We start from the raw sequence: 27,799 nt of genomic DNA, 5'->3' as shown, positions 1-27,799 counted from the left end.
AACGAATACTGAATATTAATATTTATATTATCACAGATGTGCACTTCTTTATTATATCACCAAATTTTCAAGCATTTATAAAAATATAAATTCAAAACTTTCTGCGATTGTTTGAATTTCATTAATAACAACATCAAAAAGTATGAAATTTATACCCAAAGTAACATGAATAACGAATGAATTACTTTAATCAGGAAATTTTAGTAAGTAATTAAATAACTTATTTTGCATAATGTATGAATTCAGTACAATTTATGAAATGGATTAATAAAGCTTTTAAATCATCTTTATCCTAAAATTTTAATAAAAGTATTTTCAAACCAGGTCCATGTTTTAACCATGTTATTTGCTTAATTCTAACGGTCACTTCAAATTCTCGACATATAATTTTACGTATACCGAATTGGACTTGTAGTTCAGATTATGGATGATTGTCATTACTTTTCTTATATTTTTTTAAGAATAGTTTTTAATTCGTTTGACGCATATCAGTATTAGCTAAAATATCAATATTTCCGAATTTACGATAAATTTTCAACTATAAATAACTTTGTTGAATCGTAAAGATTACATGATACGAAGCATATTAGATGTAGCAATTTCAATGTTAGAATTCATTAATCGTTTTATTGAAAGAAAAAATGACATGAAACTGCATCATATTGTATTAGCAAGTATATTTACAAGTTAAAAGACGTAAGTCAGTAACATTAATTGTGTTGACTCAAGTATGGAAATGTATGAGCAGATTGATCAGAGAAAATTTAAACTTCAAGAGGTGTACGTATGAGGGATGATAGCCTTTGTTACTATACATACCTTAAGATTTATATTCAAGATTCTACAAGTAAAATGTCTTTGATGAATGAAACGATTTTATGTATATAATATTTATCAAAATTAGAAGAATTTTAATGATAAAACCAAGAGGATAAAGCTATGTATAAAATATTTTCACGTAAACATTAGTATTTAATTTATTTATAAAAATTTAAATAAATACATTATTTATAATTTATTTATTTAAATGTAGAAATGGAAATTTCAATCATTTATATATATTTTTAGTATCTTCCAGGCTTGAAAAGTTTTAGAAATCAAATAACACAAAGCAAGAAAGCACACTAGAAGTAATGTGAAACAAGTACAAAGTAAATAAATTTTTTTAGTTAAGTTGTCTTCAGTATGATTTGATTTCTGCAGCTTCTAATTTGCAAGCGTTTATTACAATATAGCAATAACACAGCAGCAATAGTAGAGAAAAATAGATACGATACAATATTTAATTCAAATCAGCACACTATTATTCCAAACAAAATAATTGATCATAAAGAAGATCAAAGTATTTTTAATAATTTAAAAATTATATAGAATATTTTTTACATTATATGTATTATTTTGATATTTCACAACTTGTTCTGTAAAGTCATAGATTAAATTCGATATTCTAATAACGTGAAGACATCGCAACAATTGAGTATTTTGCGCTAATCGGAAAAGCGTAAGGTGAACAGTAAATATCGTAAGTTGAATTTTATGGAATGATAAGTCAAAATATTTTAGCAGAATTTTCTATATTTCATCTGTGCTTGAGGAAAAACCGACTCTGTTTAATCGAAAGTCACGTGATTGAAAATGTACATCATTTCCATAATTCTTTTTGGATAAGATTTTTAAAGCGCGTAGTGCATCTATAAAGTGAATTCAATGTTAAAACAATATAAAGATTAAGAACGCGGTTTTAACTAACAACACTACAACGAAAAAAAAAATGAATAAAATAGTCCATTTTTCTTGTCGGTTTGTTGTGAAATTGTTTCAGATTTTGTTATTTATTTCTGTATTGGTTCGACGGTTTTGGTGCGTCGATTTATTCCACTATTTGCTGTATCTCTTTAGATTTTCAGTCTTATTTATAATGCATAACATATCACAACATACGGCAAATTATAAACAAATACAAAAATAAATCACAAAAATCATATTGCAAAAAGAATACAGGCTTAGTAGAATAAAAAAAAGAGACAACTAAATACGCAGTGCACTATAATGTAGTAATAAATAATTTACTAAACATATATATCACAGATAAAGTGGATTATTTTTCAATATAATTATTTTCATTGCACATTTTAATTATATCTCTTTTATTATCACTTAATAAATAAGACAAAGGTATATACAAATATTATCCATCAGAGATGTCACCATACAAAACAGTTTAAATAAGTTATGTTACTTATATCTAATTAATTTACATAATATAATAGAGATATTTTTCATTCTGAAGATATAAAAGTAAATAATTGCACAAAATCATCAATGCGAAATACACAAATAATTTTAATTTAAGATGAGTTTTGCGATATTAAGGACATTTATAAAATGAAGAATATTGAGAAAACTTCGTGAAATTTGTCTATTTACAGAATGTTATTAAGTTTTCGCAAAATACCTCACTGATAGCGTCTATTAAATTAATAATGTAACATCCATTACCTTACCCTTTATATAGATTGGATTCGTGTTTATAAAAAACGATACCCTCTCAGAAATTAGTTAAATTGTTGTAAAGTATGCAATTATGCAAATGATTTATATTTTATACAAGTCATAGATACAAAAAAACTTCTAAGAAATCTAATAATATCGTTGCTTATAAAATGGAAATGATTAAGCTGAGAAACAATTCAATTATAAAAGCAATTGTTACCGAATATGTTGATCGAAATATCCTTCAAATTTTGTCCCACTGAGTTTGTGGCTATGCACTGATAAAGACCTTCATCGGACTTTTCAACTTGTTCGATGATCAGGCTGCCATTATTTGCCAGACGAAGTGTTTCAGATTCACTCACTGCTGCAAATCCTTCCATTCCATGGCCTGATACAAAAAATATCTTTTATTTTAATTAATAAAAGAATGTATCTGTTATTATTAATTCTTTTTTATAGTATTCGCCTATTTTTTTGTGTATAGCTTTATAGTTTCGTGACTTTAAGTCTTTGTAGTTGAAAAATATCATACTTTTATATTACAATGGTTTTGTAAATTTTTATGGTCCATATATAGTTATTTTTATAGCATAATCATTTAACTGTGTGCACCCTTATCTATTTATAATATCACAATCTTTGAAGTAAAGTAGTATGGACAGAACTTTTTTCTCTTTTTTTGGTTTTTAATAAAGTTGAACCTGCGTCTATATCAAACCAGACACGATCCACACGAACTCTATAAATAGAGGTGTGGTGTTAAGGTGCTAAGTATGAACAGAACTTAACCATCCTAGATGTTATTTATTTTCGATGTTTGATGTTCAGCATAGTCTTGTCTCTTTGTAAATGGTTGAATTTCCTCCAGCTTCAAAACAAACCATAAGGGTACTTGAAATGGATCTATCAACCAGGATAATTAATCTTAGATACGCCTATAACTGTGGTGTCTTTGAATTGATATGAAACCTCCCTTCTTGAGTTTTTTTAATGTTATTTTTTTAATCAAAGAAAAAAAGGGGAAATCACCAGTAGTATTTAGATTTCCACTGAAATTAATATTTTGAAATAAGAAAGTAGATATATCGCATTCGAAAAATTGAAAAGTTTTTAAAACTATATTCTTTAAGTGATGTGACATAGGAGTTCAGAAGGGAGTGAAGAGTTGCTAGCTCAAGCATTGTCGTTCGGCTCCAATTCAGAATGACAACGGTGGTTCCAAAATAGCCCTCATGTTCAAAAAAGAGAATATTAATATAAATATACTTAATTTCAATTCATGGATACTAATTTAAGTTATCGAATATAAATAATATTTTGTGAAGTTTCTGATATTCTAATTAAAACAAACTTTATAGACTCTCTTAGCATTTAGAAATCTATAATGAAATTGTTCTGTTTTTTAAAAATAATTGTTATTAAATTTGTATAAATTATTCATTTATAATTAATTGTAAATGCTAAAAAAAAGAGTAATTACCACTTCATATATCACTCTTAACGAACTTGCAAGCAATCACATATATCAATGATTATCTTTTAGTTCTTATTTATTATTAAAAATTTTTTAAAGATTAATTAAAAATAAGTATATCTTTTCCATAATTATGTTTAAAGATTTTACATGCAACGTTTGACCTGCGAAAAAAAATGTATGATTTCTAAAGAAATCATTCATTCTCAAAAAGTCATTTTTATAATCTTTGGATTTAGCAATAGATTTAGAATTCATCAACTTTAAAAATGTCTCTTCTCTTAAAAATGGAAAGCTTCTTTAAAAATGGAAAGAATCCCCCCCCCACACACACTTATCAAGAAAATGATCTTATCAAAAACTTATTAACATATGATGACACTCCTTTATCAACAAACTGATAAAAAGATAATTTTTCATCTTATTAAAATTTTACATGAATTATTGTATCAACTTTATTTACCTTCAGACTTCATCCAGGATATGGTTGGTGTTGGTTTTCCTGATGCTCTACAATCGATGACCAGATATTTCCCAGAGAAGCTGCTCACATCTTTAGGGGCGATAATCCACTGAGGAGGAACTAAAGGAATAAAATTTTAAGATATTCATTTAAATATAACTAAAATTTCAAAGAGTTTTTCGAAATACACGAAAATTTACAGAATTATGATTACGAAAATTTTTCCCAAAGAAACAACCCCAAACTCAAATTCATTTATATTAATATTTGAATTCTTAATTCCTTTCCTAATTTATCGATTGATAATAATATCTATAAGGATCTCTATTGATTGTGTGGCGATAATAAGTTCCTGAAAATTAAGAAATTTTCTCCTAATATCTTTTCTATAACTTATTTATTTTTATTAGTAATACTTAAAAAACATATTAAAAGTGAATGTTCTTTTAAATTTCATCTTACCTTGATTATGTTATATAGCTCATATTTAAAAAATAAGATAACATATAAAAAAATTGTAAATCTCTTTGTTCATAAGAGCAATTAAAGAATTTCAATATAAAAAAAAATCTCGAAACAATGTATTAGAGTATTCATATCTGAATACTTATTATTTTAAATGCAAATTATTTTGAATTATTATTATTAAAAATTAATAATAATAATTCCATTATTAATTAACTATTCTATTCTATTATTAATAAAATTAATAATAGAAATTATTTTAAATTCAAATGCCATAGGATCGCGATGCTCTTATACTCACCCATGACTGTAAGTTGAGCTGTATATGAATCATGCAATCCTCCACTAGTCACTGCACAAGTGTAATTACCACTATCCTCTTCCGACACAGGATCGATGACAATATTCGAAAAATCTCCGAAAGATTTTGTCTGGGTTTTGACCGGCAAATCTTTGCCGTCTTTCAGCCACTTGAAAGAAAGTTGACCGCCAGATTTGTCTCTCGATTTTGTGGTACAAGCAACGATCACTCTTTCCCCTTCAGTCATACCTTGAGGAAAGGAAAATGGTTGCACTTCCAAGATTCCTAGAAATTAGAATTCTCCATTTTAATAATGTTTGTCATTTCCCAAAATTATCAATACTCCTTACATTGTAACCGTTTGCATTATTACAGGAATACATATATATTTATTGAATAGAAATAAATAAAATGTAAATAAATTTTATTTAGAAATCAGCCGATTCAAAGAATTTCAAGACATCAATACAAACAATAACTTTCTAACTACCCAACCCAAATTATTATTTGTTAGTAAAAAATAAACAAAAAAAATGAAGAATGAAAAAAATATTAACACTTCAAAGTTAAAATTATTCATTTTATCTAAATAATTTAATAAATTAAAATTATTCATTCATTAATTATTTGTTTCTAGACCAAGTTGCTATTTATAAAGATTTAATCCCAACATAAGAGCAAGTGATGAAATCTGATGATCATTAAAAACTGATTACGTCAATGATGTAGTTTGGATTTCGAGAATCCCAGAAAATTATATGTTAAATTTTATTTGATATTTCATTTACTTATTTTTTTCATAATTAAGAACGCAATAGCATAACATAAAAATTATTAATATGTAACAAAACTTTATACATGATATGAAATAGAAAGATGATTTTTTTTCTATTGAATTTCGTTTGAGTATTTTAAACAAAGGATATAGTTTCTCTCTCATTTATGAAGGGCGAAGAAAATTTTGAACATCTCAAATAATTTACTTAATTTCTATTTTAACTTACTTAATTACTTAATTTTCTTTTAATTTCTATTTACTTTATCTAGAAAATGCAGTTTTGTTTCTATATTTACTTATGTTTTGATTTCAATTGTTGATTTCTGTAACTATGTTTAATAGTGTGAACAATAAAAAGCATATATTTTTTTAATCCATAGAAAGGTGTAAATAAAAAGATATGCCATTGATGAATACCGCAAATTTCTGCTAATAGCATCCTTTTATGGTAAGAAATAAGTTAAATATGTTTTTAATTAATCTTAAATATAATCTGCATGATTCTCTGTAAAGTAAATATGGCATGTTGTTCAACTTAAAAAACATTTCGAATTACGTTTTCGGTCTATTTATAACTAACTTATTCACTGAAAATGTTCGCAAATTCAAACCTTTCCCTTTTAATTTCAGGCATAAAGTACACCTTTTAAAAAATTAAGCTTGTTTATGGATAAATATTTCATGCTGATATTCTTTGACGTAAAATGAAATTCTTTTTAATTCACACTGATTAGATAAAATAAAATAAAAGGGAAATGATATTATAGATTATTCCTATAAATAGAAAATTCAGCTTATGTTGCATTCAACTTTTTACAATTTTTGAAGCATAGAATTTGAATATTTAATACATTTTACAGCAGAATTTATAGAATCTATCTCATATTAACAGCAGTGCACTTCTGCGCTTGTTAAATTGTCTTATTTTTAAAACAAATTGCAGTACATGCAGCACTAGTATATAATATGATATATATGCATTAAGAGAATAAACAACGCATAGCATGATTGTTCCTTGAATTACTAAGAAAATTCTCAATATCATGAAATTATGGAATCATTTTTAACTTTTGATATTTTTGCTAAACTGAAATGGAAAAACAGCAACGCTTATTAGGCATGAATATTACTTATAGAATAATTTGGAATATATATTATTGAATGTATTTGAAAGTTTCATACTGAATTGAAAGGTTTTTTTTAATCATCTATATTTCCCTCCTTAAAGTACATAAAAAATTAGTAAATAATGAAAAGTACAGCATTTTACAGAGTAAAATGGTACGTTATAGATAAGAAAATCAGGATAATCGATACATCTAGTGCCTATCATTATCGAAATTTATATGATGAAAATTGGTCCGTGAGACTTTTCCTTTTTCTAAATTCTTAATTACATATATTTTTAATAAAATAAGCATCTCTTTATTCTCGACTTCGGTTTGAAAACAACATAGATCATTACTGAAAGCAACGTATAAATAATTGATGGTAAACTTTGCTTTAAACAACATAGAAAACGATACATACATTTGAGAATATGGTAGAAAATTTATAATTAACACTTACCTTTAGATATGCATATCAATGGGAAAATAATTAATAATCCAGTGAAACACCAAAGTTGAAAATACATTATAACACTTAATTTATAAGCGATGAAAACAGCAAACAAGACTGGCAGCCTTTCTTTTTTTCTGCATTAGAGCGTTATGGCGTCAAGAGAAGCAGTAACTAATGTAGATGGTACTGAAGCGCCCCATAACGGCCAATCTTGGAAATTAAAATTTCATGTTTTAACTTTCAGAAAAACTATAATTACTAAAATTTTAGGAAGTACGATGCATGACAACATTATGGGTAATTTAAATACATACGAAAATTTATAGGATTTTGAAATTATTTGAGATAATTAATTTAGAAAATAAATAGCATTTTAAGATAACATTCTTTAAATAATTCTAAAAATATTAATTGAAATATAAATATAAATAATTAAAGTTTAAAAATTTCCACTATTTTTATAAACATAATTATATCATTAGAAAGATACGCTGAAAATAAATCAAATAAAATAACTTGTACAAATTAGCATAAATTATTTAAAATATTCTTAACGCTGCTGATAAATTTATATACTTTGCTTACTATCCTAAATCTCTATAAAACAGAGAGTTTGAAAATATCAAAAATTTTAAATATTTATCTACTTTTCTATTTATGTCTATACGAATGATAAAAGAAAATGTGTAGGTGTATGCATGTTGATCATAGAACAGAGTATTTGACCTAGCGTTATTTGAAGTGAGAAGAGTGCATTTTGGAATGAAGTTTTAAAAATCTTAATTTTAATTAATTCAAAATTAAGAAAGAACTTTATGTTTTGCCATTACAGCTTCCGAAAATACTGTTGAATGAAAACTGAATTTTAAAGTGGTGAAAAAATCAAAGAATATTTTTTGAATGCTGAAATTTTAATTATCATGCATTATTTTCTAGAACTTTGACATTTTTAAAAATATTTTTTACACAATTTTCAATAATTGTTTTACTTTTTTACAAGAAAAAAGTTAAACTGTTTCCTAACAAATATTTAATCGCGCTATTTTCTTTTCTTTTTTCTTTTTTTTTTTTTGAAAAATAAGAAGGGGAGACTTTCATCTGAACAATTTATAAGAGGAATAAGGAACTTATACAGCATTTTCGTAAGAAACCACGTAAAATTTAAAATAGATTAGGTAAATATTGAAGTTTCAATTGATGTTGTGATATCATGGAATTATATTCCATTAGAAAGGTTTTCATGCATATATAACTAATAGAACAGGTGTAAAATTATTAATATAATATGATTTTGATGTCTGTCACCATTTAGTGTATAGAAACACTTTATTGGAAAAATTATAGGCATAAAATCATATGTAGAGGATTTAAGTAAAATTAAACATATCCATGCCAAACTAGCAGGTGCCAAAGGCGGCTGGTAAAAAAGTATGACTGACTAAATCTGTGTAAATACTTCCAAATTTTAATATTTACAATTCTTATTTAAATTATTAAAGAGATATACTATCTAGAAATATTTGCTTGTTGCTTTATTCGAATATTTTTGATGCATTAATAGATACTTCATATTAATGATTGATTAATTCATTTTTATAATATTCATTTTTATGTGTGTTATTGTAACTGAGATGTGTAGTATACTAAAAAGTAACTTCAATGATTAACTTAATAAGTTTCTGATCTTCAAAAGAAATACGGGGTGGGGGGAGGAGATTAAGAATTTTTGAAATTTTTTTACCGTTGTCTTAAGAATTGTGACGCCTTTTTCATCAATAAATAATTTTAAAGAAAAAAGTGTGTGTTTTTAATAATTATCTAATAATTTAATAATTATCCTTTTATATTCAATACACAGAATGTAGATAAAAAATAATCGAAAATTAAAGTACTCATCTAAAGCATACAAAATGAATATTTATTCAATAATAAAAAAGAAACTGTTGGATTCGGAAACTTAATGAGATCGATAATATATTAGCAAATGCATATCCATTCATTAGAAAATAAATGAAAAATATTTATTTAATACGAAAGCTTATTAAATATTTATAAATTGTTAAAATTAAAATGATGAAGTCAATTTAAAAATACTAAAATGGTGATAATTCTCTTTATAAAAGTCAAAAAACATATATGTGGGCTAATCATGTTTTTAAAAAGTTTTTACGCTCATTTTAAAATTCTGATTACAATTTAATAAAGATTTCTGTGCATCAAAAGTTTAACAAATTTTTTTAAAACAAGATTTGAGGTTAGTAATAACTACAAGATATTTATTCTCGGAAAAGTTTCCATGATTAAATTATTATCAACTAAGATTTTTTTTCAATAATATAAATTTTGTTGTAAGGAAATGATATTGACTGGTAAAAGGGAAAGAATGGATTAAACTTATTTATTTCAGCAAAAGACTGAACTAGTTGTGAAAAGATTAAATTAATTTAAATTTCGACAAATTATTTGCATTAAAATATTTAGAAAACAAAGGAATGAAATTTTGTATAAAACACATCATACATTTGGCACCTCAGCAAAACAAATCAAAGACAAATACATATGCATATAATGAAATAAACTAATATTAACAATAAAAAGTTATTTATAATCACATTTTTTAAAAATAACCCTTCCAGATATTATAGAAGAGATAACAAATTTATAACTACTCAGAAAAGATAATTAATGCTTTGAATATTCATATTTTTTATAACAAAATTTCATGGGAGCAGAATTTCTTAGAATTTATTTTGACATTTAACTTTTATTAGATGAAATGACCTTTTATTTTAACATAGTCTTATTTTTCCAAATTTGCATGACATTGTTTAAATCATTTAAGAATTTGATCAATTAAAACATAAATGATTGAAAATGTAAAGAAACATATTATTTTATTTAATGCAATAGCCAAAGCAAATTTATTAATTAACAAGCAGTGTGAAACATATTTAATGCATAAGAAATGGCTCTTAATGATAAAAGTATATAGAAAGTTTCTAACAAAATTGTTCATATTATTAAGCCAACTCTCAAATTGACCACTAAAATATCAAAAAAAAAAAAAAAATTCATCATCATTAAATTCCCCAGCATTTATTTTAAATTATAAGATTAAATATATTTATAGAAAATACTTATTATCTTTATTTTATAACGCACATGATGAGGGAACATATTTTTCAATGAAATGGATGCTACCAAGAATGTAGAACTTAAAATATGTTACGTGAGTAAGTAAATAATTTATTATTTTACCACTAGATGGCAGCACCACGGTATTTGTGCATTATTCCAGTAAACACGAAAACTTACAAAATGATCCTATTTAAGGATAAGAAATTCGAGACATAATATATTTTTTCCTCAGAAGTAAAATGCTTTGCTTATAGTTTCATAATAATATGAGGATTTAAAATAAATAATGAAATATTAATCTCATCCTTTTTTTTTAATTTTAAATGTATTCAAACTGGACTTTTTTTATATAATTCTAATAGCATGGGAATTTCTTCAGTACTTAAAGAAAATAATGCCTTTCTTAGCTGCAATTGTATTTTTAAAATATTATGGAAAACAGAATGCCTTGCAGGCTTTGATTCTTTCGTGATATCTGGTATTTAAAATATTCTCGTAATTGAAAGCATTCTCTATTTGTTTTCATTTGAATTAAGATCATAGTTTCAAATTTGATATTTCATGTTTAATTTGACAAAAATAGTTAAATTATACTATTGAGTTACCAAATTAATTACTTCAGTAATAAATCAAATCAATCAAAATGAAAAGATTAGCAATATTTAGTAATGTACAACGACACATTAAAAGCAGAAGTGTAATCTATTATTGACATATGTTACAAAACATATTTTTTTCAGTAAAATGTCAGTTCAGAATTAACATAAAATATAAAAAGGATTAAATAATAATAAAATGAGGTAGTAATTTTTTTTCAATTAATATATATATAACATCTGAACTTCCTTTTTTCACAAAATTTATTTTCCGTTCAATTTCATCAGTAAAATACATTGTTCATGCCCTGTTTTTGAAGGCATTCTCTAATGGTATGGAGTATGATCTGTAGTCTTCGATCTAGAGCTTCCAAATGAGCCTCTGACAAAATGGGAAAGAGTGCGTCCTTGAACAAAGAGCAGCGCATCTGAGAAGACAATTTTATATCGCTATGCTGCAGATCCACCAGTCTGTGGAAGGTACTGGAATGCAGAAAACAGCATTGTTTGAGAGGAGTCAAGATGGACAGTTCATCATGATTTGCTCGACCGAATCTGTTAAAGAATAATGGATGCGTAAAATTTATTTTATATATATGCAATAATATTTACTAATTAGCAATAAAATAAGTTTTTAATATTAGTTCACCCTCTTCCTTGGTCTAGATGTAAAATGAAGCTGTCGTTTCCAAACTGTGTGAAAGTTTCATAAGTGTGGCGGTCCATATTTCCTGCAAGAAATGATATTATCAGAAAAATTTCTTCATCTTATAATTCTTTTGTTGTTTTATCATAAAAAATTCAAAAAGAATGCGAAGAAAAATTCTTAAAAATCTAGTTTCATTTTCTAGTCTCATTTTCTCAAAACTAGTCTCATTTTCTAGTTCTGTAAAAGAAATAGCCACAAAAATTGAATAAAAAAATTAGTTTATTCTATTTTGATAAAATATAACATGATTAGTTAAGATTAAAATATATGGTTTATTTATTCGTAATTACAAGAGATATTCGGACATTATCGGGCAGAATTACATACTGACCACATTTTTGTTTTTGGTCTTTCAAATTAAGACTCATAATCAGATGACAAAAGAAATGCATTTTAGAAACTTTCACATTACATCTGCAATATTTGATTGTTACATTAATTTTTTTGAAACTAATCATTAATACTTTTATATTGCTGTATCGATAAATTGACTTTTATGGTGCTTTCTTTTTACTTTCTCGTATACGTCGTATAGAGAAAGTTTAGTAATCGTCAAAAAATTCGAACTCGAGATTGTGTCGAATTTCCACATTTCCGACCTCTCCGAGTGGATGGACAGTTCGAAAAACGCATTTTTTGGAAAATGTTTGTCCGTCTGTATGTGTGACAAAAATAACTCAAAAACGCTTTCAGTTGGACAATGAAAATTGGTATGCGCTCTTTACACCAAATCAGCAGATTTCTATTAAAGTTTGAGTAAAATCTGTTCAGAGGAAGTCCGTCTGACCGGCTGTTCGTTTATAAGTTAAACCGATAATTACAAAAAGAAGAGAGCTAGATATATAAGATTCTGTACACAGATTTAACATCTATGGTGTATACACTTGTCAACACTGCAGATGTACAGTGTAGATACCTACAAAACCAACAACGTGTTGACTGTCTATCGGTCTGTAATTTCAGAAACATGTTAATGTGATAAATTCAAAAACGCAATGACTTAATGTTAAATTAGGATTTTGCGACTACAAGTGCAGGTTTGAACCAAATTTTTGTTTCAATGGATTAAGACAAACATATCTAAAACACAAATCCAATTTTTGGATTCTATTAACGTCTGCCAGGGAATAATCGCCAAATAACTGGCCAAGAATGACACAGATTCAGTAAAAATGATAAATCCACACCAAGAGTTAATATTTTGTAACTATTGTACGCCAATGGCATACAAGATATTCTCTGGTATACCATATTTATCAAACAGTATGCGAGAAAGTTTAGCGGAGATCAATGCCACTGATTTAAAACCAAATGGACATATCATATTTTTCTTCCATTTATAAGATTTTTCGAAATATTTTATTTCTTCGGAAGAAATTCTATAAGGTATCGGCAAAGATAATTCCAGTAAGTGTTAATCACTGCTAAATAAATGAAGAATGAGGCAATCTTTTGAATGTTCGTAATGGGATGAGATATTACTAGGAATGTTCATAAATCCATCTTTACGCAACTGTGTAGTTATAACATCTTTACGAAATTTCAAAAGAAAATTGCTGTTAGAATTATATTTTTAAATATTATTTCATGGAAAAATCTTTTACACGATTCTCGGTATATTCTATACACCTCAACATTATATTATTACAAGTTCCTTATATAGTACTTAAGTGAGACCTAAGAATTTTTTTTTGATTTAAAAGATATATGCGTTTTGTTTCAAAGGATTTTGATTTGTAAATTTTGGATACATGTAATAAACATGTGTCCAAATGTAATGTTCTTTTCCGTTCTTGATATATTTTAGTTTAAATTTTTAGGAAATATCATATGCGTCATGGGAGATTTAAAAACAAGTTTAAAATGTGCTTCTTATGTAAGTGATTATGGACATTCTTTTAAAGAACTTCTTCGAAAAAAATACAACCAGAACATCGATACTCAAGGTGAACACGAAAAATCTTCTTATCAACATCTTATAATTCAGCAAATGGAGAAGTGTGTTTTGTTATTTTAGAAATATTTTTCTAATCTGCATATTCCGATTAGATAAAAAAAAATTTAAATTTTAGTGAAAAGATGTTAATAATAATGTTAATGTTATAGAAAGTTTCTATTTTATCTTGCTCCTTAGTGGTTCATTGTTAACATCTTCAGTATTGAGATTTTATAAACAATATTCCAACAATTCATCCATGCATATTTTAAATCTTGTTTTCCAATCAACTGACACCTCTCTTTTGTTTGATTAAATTCACGCATTGAAAAAATACTAGCAATCCAAATATTTTTAGGACCCAATTTTGAATTGTGGTCAGATGACTACGATGAACAATACATGATCTGGCACCCCCCCCCCCCCCTCTCATCTAAATTTTCCCATTCAAATCAGCAGGAGGATATTTGGCCCAGAAAAACTTAACGTGCATCAAAAAAAACTGACCAATACTCACCTATCAAAAAATCCAAGATGAAAATATCCATTAGATCAGCCAAACGTTTTGAATTGTTGTACAGTGCCTGCTGTCTGACCACTTGGCAATAGAGGTTATTTGTCTCCCACTCAGCCATCGGATTTCTCTTACTGTAGGACCTTCTCCAAGGATTTTTCCACTTCTTTCTCTCCAAAAGCAATAGGGCGGCTAGGCTGACTTCCATGATGGCAGGCTGACCACAGATGGCATGGCCGGTATCACAGTACTGCTTACAGTTTCCGTGGAAGCATATGTTGTCGGCTGAAAAGGAAGTACAGCCAATTCATGAAACGTCACATTCACATGACAAACTTTATTATGTTAACTTAACATCTATTAGCAAATAATGTTATAAACTAAAAATTGTTCTAGAAACATGCATTTGTTTTTATTGTAGGATTTTAAATCTATTCTATTGATGATAAGAATTCATTATTTGGTATTTTTCAGTTAAAGTAGTTTAAGTGAATTTACTTTCGATATATCTTCCACCGGGGGGGGGGGGGGGGCTCTGAAAGAAGGATGAAAAGCTCCCATTTTTCTTGACTTTCAAATTGGAGTGAATTAAATTTGCTTTTAAATCTTTATTTCTAATTATCTGACAAATGACTTCAAGTAATTATCAATTAAATAACCATTTCTTTCTATTATACTGAAAAATCTCTGATTCTGATGTTTAAAGAGAAAGGATGATGACAAATTCTTTGGAAAGATCCATCAATTTTGTTCATCATTACTGATAAACAAGAAGTACTAAAGATATTATAAGATTAAAAAATAAATTCTGATGAATAAATAATGAACTTGAACCTACTCCAGGTAAATCCAGATAATAAAAATAGTACTTTTATAATTAAAAATTAAACTCGAACAAAGAAATTAGATTTCTCAAATATGTTTTTTTTAAAGATTATTTATATGCAATTTTTGGTTTAAAAGAAGTGATAATTGTATTTTTCACAAAATTTTTAATGCTTTTCTATTCAACACATTTTTGAAAAACTGGATTTTCAGCTATACTATTAATTAAAAATAAATAAAACATGTAGTTACAACTTACGCTTGATTTACGAATGTAAATCCGAAGCCATTGAAGCTTGTTAGAAAAATGCTGAATCGCTGCCTTAGTTTTCTTCAATAATAACTCTTAATATTTGCTATTATATATTATTACACAAAATGTATTACATAAAAATATATTTATATTTTATCATGATGTGAAAGTCATTAACGAATATAGCTGATTAAATTAAATTTAATTTTTAGGTTATAAGCAATTTTTTAGAATGTGCTTTAATATTTAACTAGAAAATAATTTTATAGAGATACATATATTTATTTTTATTTAAATAGGATCAAAGATAGAGAAGTTATGAAATAGAGGATTATTTTATATAAAATTGGTGAAGCTCTAAAAACTTTTATAAATAAATTTCTTTCGCTACCAAAATTCATCATTAGAAATATTTCGATCAGTTTTTTTAAAAAATGGTTCACGGCCGCATTAGCATAGGAAGGCGTCACTTCCCCAGTTCTAACTATTTTCATTTGTGTACATTTTCATCGCATAAAATTATATAAGGGTTGCCGAAGTTGAATGAAAAGAATGCTTTTATAGGGAGTCAAAAGAAATTGCCATGGGCGTTGTAACACACGTCTCATCGTTTAGGTAGCAGCCCTTTGCTGTAGAAAGATAGTGGATGATTCTTGAGAAAGTCCTACACAGCTTCCTTCACTTCGTCATCCAAATGGAAATGTGACCTTCAAACGTGTAATGTTCCCTTAAGTGTCCGAAAGGTGTGTAAGTCACAGAGTGACAAATTAGGATTATATGGCGTATGTTCCAACATTTTTCCAACGGAATTTTTTTAAGGTCATCTGAGTTTCACAGGAAACGTGCAGGCAAGCATTATCATGGAGAAGGATCTCTTGTAGTGTGAGAAGGTCTGGTAGTTTGCTTTTGATTGCTTTCCGCAGTTTCATCAGAGTACTACAGTATTGTGTTGAATCGATAGTGCTCTCTCAGGGCAGGAAATCAATACAGAGCTGTCCACGGCAATAAATAAATAAAAAAGCATACTATTTCACTTTGTTCCGATCTGGCGAAGCACGACTTTACTTTCGACCAGTCTTCTCTAGCACAAACAGCTTTCATTGTTGAACGCCATTGCAGTGCACACCTCCTACAACTTTTATATCCCTGTTCGGTGGCGCTTCTATAGCTGCAATCATTCTAACGCATTCACAAGTGTTCACTTTTCATTTGGACAATCCTCATAGATATACTCTTTGTGTAATTAAAGTATAATTGGAAGAATTAATTTTTTCAAATTTGCTGAACTTTTCCTTTGAAAACCGTTTGCTTTAATATTTATAATCTAAATTACTAATCAAATTATAAAGTAAAATTTATATAAACTATTTTAAAAATAAAGCTAAAGTGTTTATCAAATAAATGAAATCAAACATATATATACCAGGAGAAATAAAAAATGTTTTCTTTAATTCCTTTTCAGCATTGTCATAAAGATCCATTTTGAGATTCATTTTTCTTCCGGTCACTGGAGGGCAACGCCTGAAACCCAAGATTCTAAAATAAAAAATAAAATCTCAGAAAATTTTCATCAAAGTTTAAAAAAAATGTTTTTGCGTTTCATGACAAATTCTCTTTAAAAGTATGAAACATTATATATATATAGCCGAACGAAAATTTGCGTTTTATTATCCAGGTATGTGAAAGGATTTACCGAAGAAGTAAAGTAGCATTAACTTATTCGATTATGATGTCAACTTGCACCAATAAATTTTTATAATTGTTAATTCTTCATCTTCAGGGGCATATCTAATTCGTGCGTCGAATCATAGAATTATTTTAAAGTTAAATCTTTTATTATTTCAAAGAAGCAATTAATTTAAAAGAAAAAAATACATTTGAACATTTTTAAATATTTTGAAAGTTTTCATGTTCTTATATATAAGTTTATAAATATCTCAAGTACGATGCATCATCCAATCAGAAGGTTAAATTCATTTATGGTTCAAAGGGCAAGTTATAAGATAAGAGCTATTTTAAAAAGTTATTGGCGACAAGTAAAACAATGCAATATATCTCCAACCCATATTCAAAAGATAAAACTTTCCAAAAATAAAATGATTTGTTTCTAGAAGCAAAATGACACTTTTTTTATAATAAGTAAATATAGAAAAAAATTGCAATTAATTTAAACTGAAGTTCTCACCCTTTAAATTCACTTTTCTGAATAAGTTGAAAAAAAGTCAAAATACTACGCTGGCAAGATACAACTGATATCAGTAATTATAACAATTTTAAATTTTCATTTGCATATGTGATTTATGAAATTTTCTGACAAATTTTCTTTCTAAAGGTTTGATGAAAAAAATTGAAAAAAAATCGAAAATTTTGAGTATTCTGGGACATTTTAGCATGGAAATTAACAGAAAATCAGTACAAACTTCAAATATTTATATTATTATCATATATTATTTTCACATTTTAATAAAACATTTTCCTGATTTTGTCGAATCAATTAGAAGCTGAACTCTTCTTTTTCTAGCTCATTCGCTGCCAGAGATTATTAATTAGTAAAGGATCACTTCAAGACGAGTTTCCACACTAGGCATCTAAAATAAAAGCAACACGGCATTTTCTTTTTTGAAGTTTTCCAGTCCAAGCTGGTGTCCGATATTAATCGCCTGTGCAATATCACTCACCGAATGACAACAGCCTATCATCCGCAAGCAAATGGTCTCACAGAACGATTCAACAAAATGCTAGCAGATATGCTTTCTATGTATGTTGATGTCGAACAGAAGATCTGGGACCAGATATTGCCGTTCGTCACATTCGCCTACAACACTGCCAAGCACGACACGACAGGTTTTACGCCTTTCTACCTATTACATGGGCGAGAAGCTGAAACGTCGTTGGATACGATGTTTCCTGTTTGTCCCAACGAGTTCAACCAGGAAGACGACTACGTTAGCCATCTCATCAATAAGGCAGAAGAATCGATGCAATTAGCTCGTGCACGAACTCTCGAGGCTCAGCAGAAAGATCGCCGGCATTATGACTCCAAACATCGGATGGTGGCATGCGAACCAGGGGATTTGGTGTGGATTTTTATTCCAGTTCGTAAAAAAGGGCTTTCCGAGAACCTCCTCAAGAGGTACTTAGGCCCTTATCAAGTTTTGGGGCGGTTGTCTGACGTCACTTATGAAATAGCCGATTTCGATCTTAATTCTAGAAGGCGAAAACCGAAGGAAGTTGTCCACGTTTTAGGCATGAAGCCCTACCATGACCCAGAAGAACAAGACGACCAACATTCTTATGAAATAATGGAGGTTCCGGAGAGAGACATTTCTCAAGAGACTACTCCCCGTGAAGACGCGACAACTTAAGATGGGTTCACACGAGGCTTTTTATTGCGCGCAATCGTTGTCCCTCTATTGTTGTCCCTCTATTGTCCCCGTGTGAACAGTTGAGGCAACGTTGATGGGACAATGGCTAATAGTTGTCCCGACGGGACAACCATTTACCATTGTCCCGTTGCAGTCACGTGATTTTCCTGAAGTAGGCGTGACCTTCTATTGCGCGCAATAATAAGCCTCGTCTGAACCCACCTTTATACTGGCCCTGTGACTCGATCGAGAACTAGAGCCACACAATGAAATGTCATAACATCGAGACGCTGTTCTTCTAAAGAGGGAGCAATGCCGCATTGAATAAAGACAGTCGGATCTCCATGGCCGAATGGTCATGGCGCTGGTCTCATGATCAAGAGGCCTGGGTTCGAATCCCTCTAGAGACAATGCGATTAATACTATATATAAATACTTAATTCTTTGATTTTATGTTTTCCTTTATTTCCTGTTCCAGAAGATACTGGACATTTCTTTAATTTACCAGACAGGTGTTCTGGACTTTTCTTACTGTCTCCAGAAGAGTATTCTGAAACTTTCTCTGCTTGTATAAAAGCAGAAGATTTGTCAGTTACTGTATTCTCAGTTCAGAGTTGAGTTAATAAATTGGTTTAGCTCTACTTCTTGTGTGTGTCATTGAGTTCTATACTATAGTTCTACGTGACAATATGTTTAATTTCATCCTGGATGTAAACTGCTTCATATTCATGAATTCAAATGATGTTGCTTTCATCTTTTACGTATTACAAAGAATTTTTCAAATATGAATTTTCTAGATTTTAAATCTGATAATGCATTAAAAAAAATGTAAGATATAGTTTTGAATTTATCTTGTGTTTTTAGTTTTTCTGCTCAAAATTTGTTTACGGTGAAATCCAAAGTTCTGTATAAAATATATAAAAAAAGAAACTTGACCAATTCAAATCTACATGAGACATATATGAAGTATGTTTCATATATACATCAAATTTATTTGGAAAATGTCTATGATCGGTAAAGATATCTAAATGTTGTTCTAATTTTAACTGCATTAAAGCAAGCTTCGTACAATTCCTGTGCTTTATCAAGAATGTAAAATGCCATTCTTTTGAATATTAAGACTCACCTGTCCAGATGAAAAGCGGCGATTTCACTGTTGTGCCTTTCAAAATCGGTGAAATAAAAGTGATTCGGATTTGTTTCTGTCTTACGTTCAAATCTGTCTGACAAAAGAAAGAAAATTATAAATGCAATTTATAATTTCACTGGTTTAAATTTAAAACACAAAGAAAAGAAATTCGAAAAATACCGATAGAAGAGTTTCTGAAAACGAGAGAATAAGCTATAAAATTTTAATAACTATATTTTCTTTAAGGAATAGCAAGAATATATTTTCCTAATTTTACTTGTATGAATTTCACAATTTTTATATACATATTTGGGCTATGTATATATAATAGCTAATAATATGTATAGCTATGGATTTTTTTCTTAATTAGAAGCAGTGCTAATAATATCATGTCGTGGAAAAAATCTATAAAATCTACCTTTGTCTTAATGCCATGATAATAAATTTAAAAATAAAAATAAAAACAAAATATATACAACAAAATAGCAAAAGTTTTAAAATCTCCATCTTTAACACTTGAAGGCTCATGCACAATTTGAGAGATCCATCGAAATTGGCAAGGTAATAGAAATTGCAATTGATTTGACTAGTTTAGTACAACATTTGAAATGATTTTCAATATGTAATTATCGGCGTATAAAGCAATATCTTAAAATTAATCGAAATAATTGTTGATAATTATTTCAAACATTTTATATTTATTTTAGCTTAGTTTCGAATAACCTCTCAAACTTTGATGCCTTATATAAAAATTAAATTTTCAAAACTAATGGAAAATAAAAACAGAAAAAAACTCATGATAATTTATGCCATCCAAAATGGATAACTGAAGTGCATTAGGTCTTATACAATACTTTGATATAAAGTTAGGAAAAAGAACTGCTTTTTCAAAGAAATGGAAAATATGTTTTCAATCACTAAAGTTGAAAAAAAATTAAAATAGCGAAATGGAAGAACATTTGTCCATCACAAAAATAAAATAATGTAAAACAAAATTAAAAGAATATTAGCTTATGCTTCCAGTTTTGTTAGTACATTGGTTTTAAAAGATTAAATTGAATTAAGTTTTCTCTATCAACAATGTTAACTACCTTTTATTACTTTGTTTTATTTTATTTTACACTAGTAGCCTCAGGCAACATCTGGTTCATCGGGAATATTGGCTATATTTGATTTTAGATCAATCTTTTAGATATAACTTCAAGGTCGTGTTTCCTTTAAACTGTTTGACATTAAAATCGCGGTATTTTAATTGTCTTACCTAAGTTCTATTCACATTTAAATTTGCAATGAAGAGCAGTTCCATGACATCATAGATATTCGTTCATTCATCTTCTAAATTCAACAGTATTTTATCTTCACTTTTTTTTATTCGCTTTGTAAGCTGCACAGTTAATAAACAGAATCCTTTTTAGCTTTCACCAATGAAAGAAAATCAGGCAATTAAATATTTGATGAAACAGAGAAACTGAATAAATTTCAGAGCAACAATGTAATATATTGTTGGAAATTAGGCAAAGAATTATTTTTTTAAAAATTTCTCGAATTCAAACCAATTTGGAGAGCAATTAAGTTAATATTATTAGAAAGATAACTTTTCAAATTTTGAAACTGTATAAAATTTCTTTTGTTCTGAGAACATTTTTGGAGGTTATCGTGGAAACTCTCTCTCTCTCTCTCTCTCTCTCTCTTATTTGTTGAGGCAAAAATAAAAGAGTTCAAAAACCAAAACACCATAAATTTACCTCATGGGCTTTAACAAAGCTTGGCTTCCGTCATCGAATGTAACAATCAACTTCAGTTGTGTTCCTTTTGGGTATTCAACTGAAAACAGATGGAGGATTAGAATTGTTACCTTTTTCCTTATTTTTACAGTTACAATTACGTACCACTTCCTCGTTTCTTCTCACAACGTGTATTTCTGAAACTGCAAACCAACGGAAATATTTTAAATAATATTATGAAAGTATTGATGATGTTTTTTACGGACATGTGCCAACATTTAAATGAATTGAACATAAAGGCTTCAAGGTACATAGAAAACAATTATCGTCATAATGGATCTCATTCGAGCTTTTCACGCTAAACTGCATGTTTTCAGAAACGAAATTATTATAAGAAACTACAAGTACTTTCTAAATTTGAAATTATATATATATGATTTAGATGTACATGAGAAACCAGACGAAGAAAAAGTTATTGAAGAATTTATTTCCGTAAATGATTCTTCAATCAAGAAATTTTTAGCGAGATTTTTTTCAGTTCAAAGAATTATCGGAAACGTTCAAGTTTATTATGTACCCTGATGAGACTTCAGTTGATAAACTGAAATTATCCCAATTCGATTGGTTGGAAATTGAAGAATTTGAAATGTAGCTGATTGATTTCCAATCTAGTTTTCAATATAGAATCAAAAGTGTATTGAAACAAGGGAAAAGTTGGAATTGATCGAAACAGAACGATTAGCAAGAAATATAAGTAAATATGCCCCCAATGAAATTTTGGAAACATGGAATTCAATTCCAGACACATTTAACGGTTTGAAGAAGCTGGCTCATGCTATTTTAACGATACTGTCATCTACTTTTGTCTGCGTGTCATTATTTTCAGAGACGAATAAGATTAAATATTCGCTTAGAAAACGTTTAGCAGATGACTCCAATTCAGCATGCATTCTGCTAAAAGTAACATCTTACAATCTTAACATAATTTATTTGTCATCTAATCTGCAACAACTGACGTCACACTAATCTTACTTTAGTTTGAATTGCACGTATAACTAAAAACTTTACTACTATACAGAACAAAATGATTTTTTTCGTAGTAAAATAAAGAGTTTCGAGTTGTTAGTACTTAGCTTTATTATTTTCTCCATAATCACAAATCGAAATTATTTGGCAGCACATCTGTACCTCATTAAACATTTCTTTAGAAAAACTGACACGTTGATCCATAAAGGTTCGCCACCCCTGTCCTATACCCATGTATTGTACGGCTGCCAGAGGTAATACATTCGTTTAAAAATATTGTCTCAATTTAGGCAGACTTGTTTCGATTCCATAGATCACTGTAATTTCATTTTTGATATAAGTTTCAGTCATAATATTTACATACTATGACATTTTAAGTGTGTATTTGTAGTGAATTTTTTTAAACTTTTATCTTAGCTTTCTAGGTATATTTTTATAATTGGCAATTATTTTCAATTTTTTCTTATGGTTGTACTTTCAAACTACCTATATTTTAAAAAAACAAAAATATTCATATCATATTAAGAAAAACTTACCAATATGTTTGATTTTCATAGTAGCCATTTTTTCTAACAAAACATCAACATCTGGGTCATTCTTTTCGTATAAGTCATGAATACTAATTTTGTTTTGAAATCTTTGCATGGTTGTCAGATTGTCTCTTAAATTGAAAGAATACATGCACATTAAATATGTGGATATTAAATAATATATTATACTATAAACTATAAATGCACTTCCAGAATAAACATATTGTTGTACGTGATTGAATAATTTTTTAAGCTGTTCATCAACTTTACTTTATAATATCAAATCGCAACCTCAAACTGGTTACTCCGATCCTCCGTATCTGAATCACTGGACCTCTGCAACAACAACACTGGCTAAAACTGTGGTTGAGTCCTAAGGCTATCACAGTCACGGTACAACCCTTCCCTTTGGAAGTACGTTCCATCATCGATGGGAGGAGCCAGACCCCTACCTTTTCGTGTACCCACAGAGGTGACGAGAACAAACCACATGCTCGAAACTTCTCATACTCAATTACGAAGTACCCTTCGTGGGACTTTGTAATATTAAATATCAATTTTAATTCAGCTACTACGGATTGTTATAATTAGGCAATTAATTCATTAAACATTTAAAATCAATGAATTCTCGTATAAAAATTTAATATTAAACATGAAATGAAAAATTTTATGCCATTTTTTATTCAATACTATCCTACATTTTGTTTTCTTTAAAGTTAATCAAATACTTATGATAAGAATAAAATAAGGAAAATACTGATTCAAGTTTCGTTATTAATTTTGAAATTTGCTTAAATTCTTTCAGTAACATTCACATATTACATTAAATAATCATAATTACAAAAGAATTATTCCCGTTCTGTCTTGGCATATAGAACTGAGTTAAATCATCAAGATAGTGAAAACAAAGTGGAAACCCAATGGCCATTACTGTCGCAATCTAGTATTTGTCATTGATTGACGAAATATATGACAAGAACGCTTTTACATCGGAGTGAAGATATTTCAACTCCACATCATTATTACATCACTAAGGGAGTGAGAACCTGCTAATTTATACAGGAGCTTCTCCTCCATGAACACGTGGTGCCCTACACCAGGTGAACAATCTGTATAAAATAAATTTAAATGCTCAGAAAGAAACAGAAATAATGTGGAACAAGAAAGTTTACAGTTTCTGGTTGATTTTTATTATTGGTTATTGAAATTCTTCTACTTATTGAAATTCTTCAACTTACCTAGATTCAGTGCTGAATATCTGTTGCTGCGCAGTGTGAGACTGGAGGCTTCCAGAACCGAATAATAGAGAAGCTTTCATTTCTTGGGAAAGTTGAACGAGATCTGGAAAGAGTTGCCGATAGTCTTTCGAAAAAGGAATTTCCTTTGCATTGAGACAATCTTCGATCAATATGTTGCGAAAAAATGAATTCGTCATAGGAATATTATCTGAACCCCTTCAAAAAATTTTGATTATGGTTATCGAGGATTCATCATATTTTAAAAATAAGATTATAAAATTTGATGCATAGATTTGGTGCTCTTGGAAGGCAAAATTACATTTATGGCGTACTTTACATTTAAAAACCATTTCTACTGAGAACAATTTTTAAAGCCATTGTCCTGGCCTAGGGGTGGCGCGTCTTCCCCGTGATCTGGCCGTCCGGGATCGAGTCATGGTTCGGACATGGTTGTTCTTTATCCTGTGTTCTATCTAAAGTGTGTGAAAGAGCCTCCCCCCCCCTGCATAAAGGGGTTGTGTAAGCGAGTGTGTGAATGTCATCTTCATATGAGCTTGAAGTCAGACTTCTGTTCTCAGAAGCTACTGCACAAACTTGGCTTAGATCGCTGCTTTCATGAGCGGGCTGGTCTATGACAAGTGCTATAAGTAACAACAACAACTATTTTTAAGTAAGTATCTTTTCATCCGTCAATAATATAATAGTATACACATCAATAGCATTCATTAAAAAGATTTGCATTAAATTAAAGTCTGTAAAGCTGTTTTATTCATTAAGAAATCGATCAAGCATAACTAAAAAGTAGTTGACATTGGGTGTAACAGTAAGAAAAGAGACCCCATTATCATATGCTGAATAAGGGTTTTCAAATCTCTAACTATAACCTTAGTCGTGATGCATGAATCGGGCTAAAATTAGGGGTTCTTTCTTTTAGCTATGTTATTAATTATAATGAATAAAAAATTGTCACAGCTTTAGACGTTTTAGCAAAGAATTTCTATTTACAAACAGAGTGGGGGGTGCTGTGTTATTTTTCCACCAAGCTGAAAACAAAAATTTGGCCCAATTTCTCCTAAAAGCTTTCTTAAGTTTAGAAAGTTTCTTTACAATGGAATTAAGTTAGATTTTTATTTAGGTGCTTCAAGATTGTCTTGATCAACCATAGATGCCATAATTCATCTTCATTACGAACACAAGGATTTGGCTAGATCCGCTAAATCAAATGGCACTGGAACCACCACAAATTTTATTTATTCATTTTTCCTTGCAATTTTACAATATGATATAACCAGAAAAATAATTTTGGCATAAATACTTTTCAGAGAGTAAAATATTAAATTCCTTCGAACAATGTTAATTTTTTAGTAAAATTCTTTATGTTAAATTGATCATAATTTCTTTTTAAACAAACAAAAGATAGCAAATTCTTTAAAACTGGAAGCAAATGCCTAAGTAAGCTAATTATATCAAATAACTTAATTAAGTGTTTGGTTTGAAATGATTTTATGGCACAAATGTTATTTTAGGCCCGACCGCGCAAACCATAATCGTGCAAAACGATTTATAGGGAATATCATTGGATCCATATTTACATATAATGCTAAGCAGTTATTTCTTAATTTGTACATGCTTTCTAGGAAAGAGGTGGCCTAAATTAATTATACGTTTATCGATATTTGAACTTCTTTCCTAATTAATGTCGAATATGATATTGCATAAAAATCATTTTGACACAATTTTTAAAATTCAAAAAAATTAATTTGTATCATTTTTTATTTCCGTTCATTATTTTTTTTCTCTAATTGTAAAAATTTTTGCAAATCTTTTAAGCGTGTTTTTCAATAACGTTTTATTGTTTTAGTAACTCGTTTATGCAATGCTACGTTGCGGCGATGCTAAATGCACTTTATTTTTTACACACTATCTTCTTATAGTTAATTTTTTTACAGATAATATACAGATAGACGAATCATTACTGAAACATTATGTTTCGGACTAGGGGACCCCATTATAATTTTTTTGCGAAATATAAGGAAGATTCGGAATCTCCATTTTTATTTTAAACCATAAAAAAACAACTAACCTGCTCGAAAAAGACATATCTTTTAGAAGTGCATTATTTACATCATCACCAGTAATTTCTATGGCTCGATTACTATCAAACTCGATTTAGAATTTATTACCAATAATTTTAGAGCATACAAATTCACGAAAAAATTATTTTTACACAGCTTTAATTTTTTTTAAAAAAAATAGCTTTTTAAAGATATAAATTTTATTTCTGTAATTTCTTCACTAAATTCAATATTTTATTCCAAATATTTTAAAGTATATTTCTTAATGAAATTTTTCCTTTATTTTGCTAATTTCATTTTTATATATAATCACATTACAAAGATAATATTAAAATTTATTTTTAAGCATGTTATTGCTTCTATTATTAAAAGTAAAATTTTAAAAACAATAAAAATGAATCAACCCTGAATATCATTATGTTAACACATTTCAAATTAGCGGTCACTATTATTTACTTATTAATTTTTTTTATTTAAAATACAAAAAAAAAAAATTACTTGTTTGAAGAAGAGACATCATCAAGTACTGCATCACTTTCATTGTCATCGATTACTTCTACAGCTCGATTACTGTCACCATATGTTCCATGCGAAGTTCTAACTTTACGTCTTCTTCTTCGCGGTATAAATCTTGGCATATCCAGCCAGAGCTCTTGTTTCAGAGCAACCACCTCGTCCACGGGTTTTATAACCTCTTCATCGAGGGTTGAACGGTCAAAGGTAGGATGGAAATTCAAATAGAGTTTAAAGTAAACAATAAAAAACAGAATGAAAGTGGAAACAAAGATAATTGATATAAAAAACTTAATTCGAATCTTTATCTTCATATTTAAAAGAAATAGGTATTATTGAAAAGTTTATTTTGCTTCGTTTTTTGAATTCTAAAAGTCTGCGAGATTTTTTCCTAAAAGATGTGAATTTTGCTCGAAAGTAATTGAGAAGAAGTATCATCCATTTACAAATAGTCTGAGCAGTATATTCAGGTAATCGCAATATAAATTTGGAGAAAACTTCAAGAGGAATTGTTTTGGGTTCGCTTCATCTAAAATAAAAACAAACAAACAAAAAGATAAGTATATATTATAAGATATAAATTTGAAAATTTAACTGACTTCATTATGAATGCTCATTTTTCCTCTCCATGAAAAAATCTGCAAATAATTCTTTTTATCTTCAAACCTTTCAACAATAAAAAAAATAG

General features: G+C 28.4%; 2 protein-coding genes across 2 annotated transcripts; both read right to left on the bottom strand.

Moving 5' to 3' along the window:
• Positions 1–2,690: 2,690 nt before the first annotated feature.
• On the bottom strand, positions 2,691–7,613 carry LOC129968340 (cell adhesion molecule Dscam2-like). The gene is made up of 4 exons (XM_056082197.1): positions 7,547–7,613; positions 5,200–5,484; positions 4,434–4,553; positions 2,691–2,884 (listed from the first exon to the last, which is right to left on the bottom strand). The coding sequence occupies exons 1-4, from the start codon at positions 7,611–7,613 to the stop codon at positions 2,691–2,693; spliced, it is 666 nt and encodes a 221-aa protein (XP_055938172.1).
• A 3,945-nt stretch (positions 7,614–11,558) lies between these two features.
• Positions 11,559–27,273, bottom strand: LOC129968339 (extracellular serine/threonine protein CG31145-like). The gene is made up of 9 exons (XM_056082196.1): positions 27,097–27,273; positions 24,524–24,739; positions 23,292–23,416; positions 21,751–21,829; positions 20,003–20,095; positions 16,935–17,047; positions 14,437–14,718; positions 11,924–12,005; positions 11,559–11,829 (listed from the first exon to the last, which is right to left on the bottom strand). The coding sequence occupies exons 1-9, from the start codon at positions 27,234–27,236 to the stop codon at positions 11,559–11,561; spliced, it is 1,401 nt and encodes a 466-aa protein (XP_055938171.1). The 5' UTR covers positions 27,237–27,273.
• Positions 27,274–27,799: the final 526 nt, after the last annotated feature.

This window comes from Argiope bruennichi, chromosome 5 (assembly GCF_947563725.1).
Source record: "Argiope bruennichi chromosome 5, qqArgBrue1.1, whole genome shotgun sequence".
In the NCBI taxonomy this organism is placed as follows: domain Eukaryota; kingdom Metazoa; phylum Arthropoda; class Arachnida; order Araneae; family Araneidae; genus Argiope; species Argiope bruennichi.
The sequence above is the reverse complement of the archived record's forward strand: the minus strand, read 5'-3'. Positions and strand labels throughout refer to the sequence as shown.

Bases quoted from the DNA above. Each gene is read 5' to 3' on its own strand.
- LOC129968340 (XM_056082197.1), bottom strand. From the start codon at position 7,613: ATGTATTTTCAACTTTGGTGTTTCACTGGATTATTAATTATTTTCCCA. The intron at 4,554-5,199 runs GTGAGTATAAGA...TTATTCCTTTAG, and splicing joins AGCTCAACTTACAGTCATGG to TTCCTCCTCAGTGGATTATC. The intron at 2,885-4,433 runs GTAAATAAAGTT...TTTTTGTATCAG, and splicing joins ATCCTGGATGAAGTCTGAAG to GCCATGGAATGGAAGGATTT.
- LOC129968339 (XM_056082196.1), bottom strand. From the start codon at position 27,236: ATGCCAAGATTTATACCGCGAAGAAGAAGACGTAAAGTTAGAACTTCG. The intron at 17,048-20,002 runs GTGAGTCTTAAT...TTTTTATTTTAG, and splicing joins GCCGCTTTTCATCTGGACAG to AATCTTGGGTTTCAGGCGTT. The intron at 12,006-14,436 runs GTGAGTATTGGT...CATTTCTTGCAG, and splicing joins CATCTTGGATTTTTTGATAG to GAAATATGGACCGCCACACT.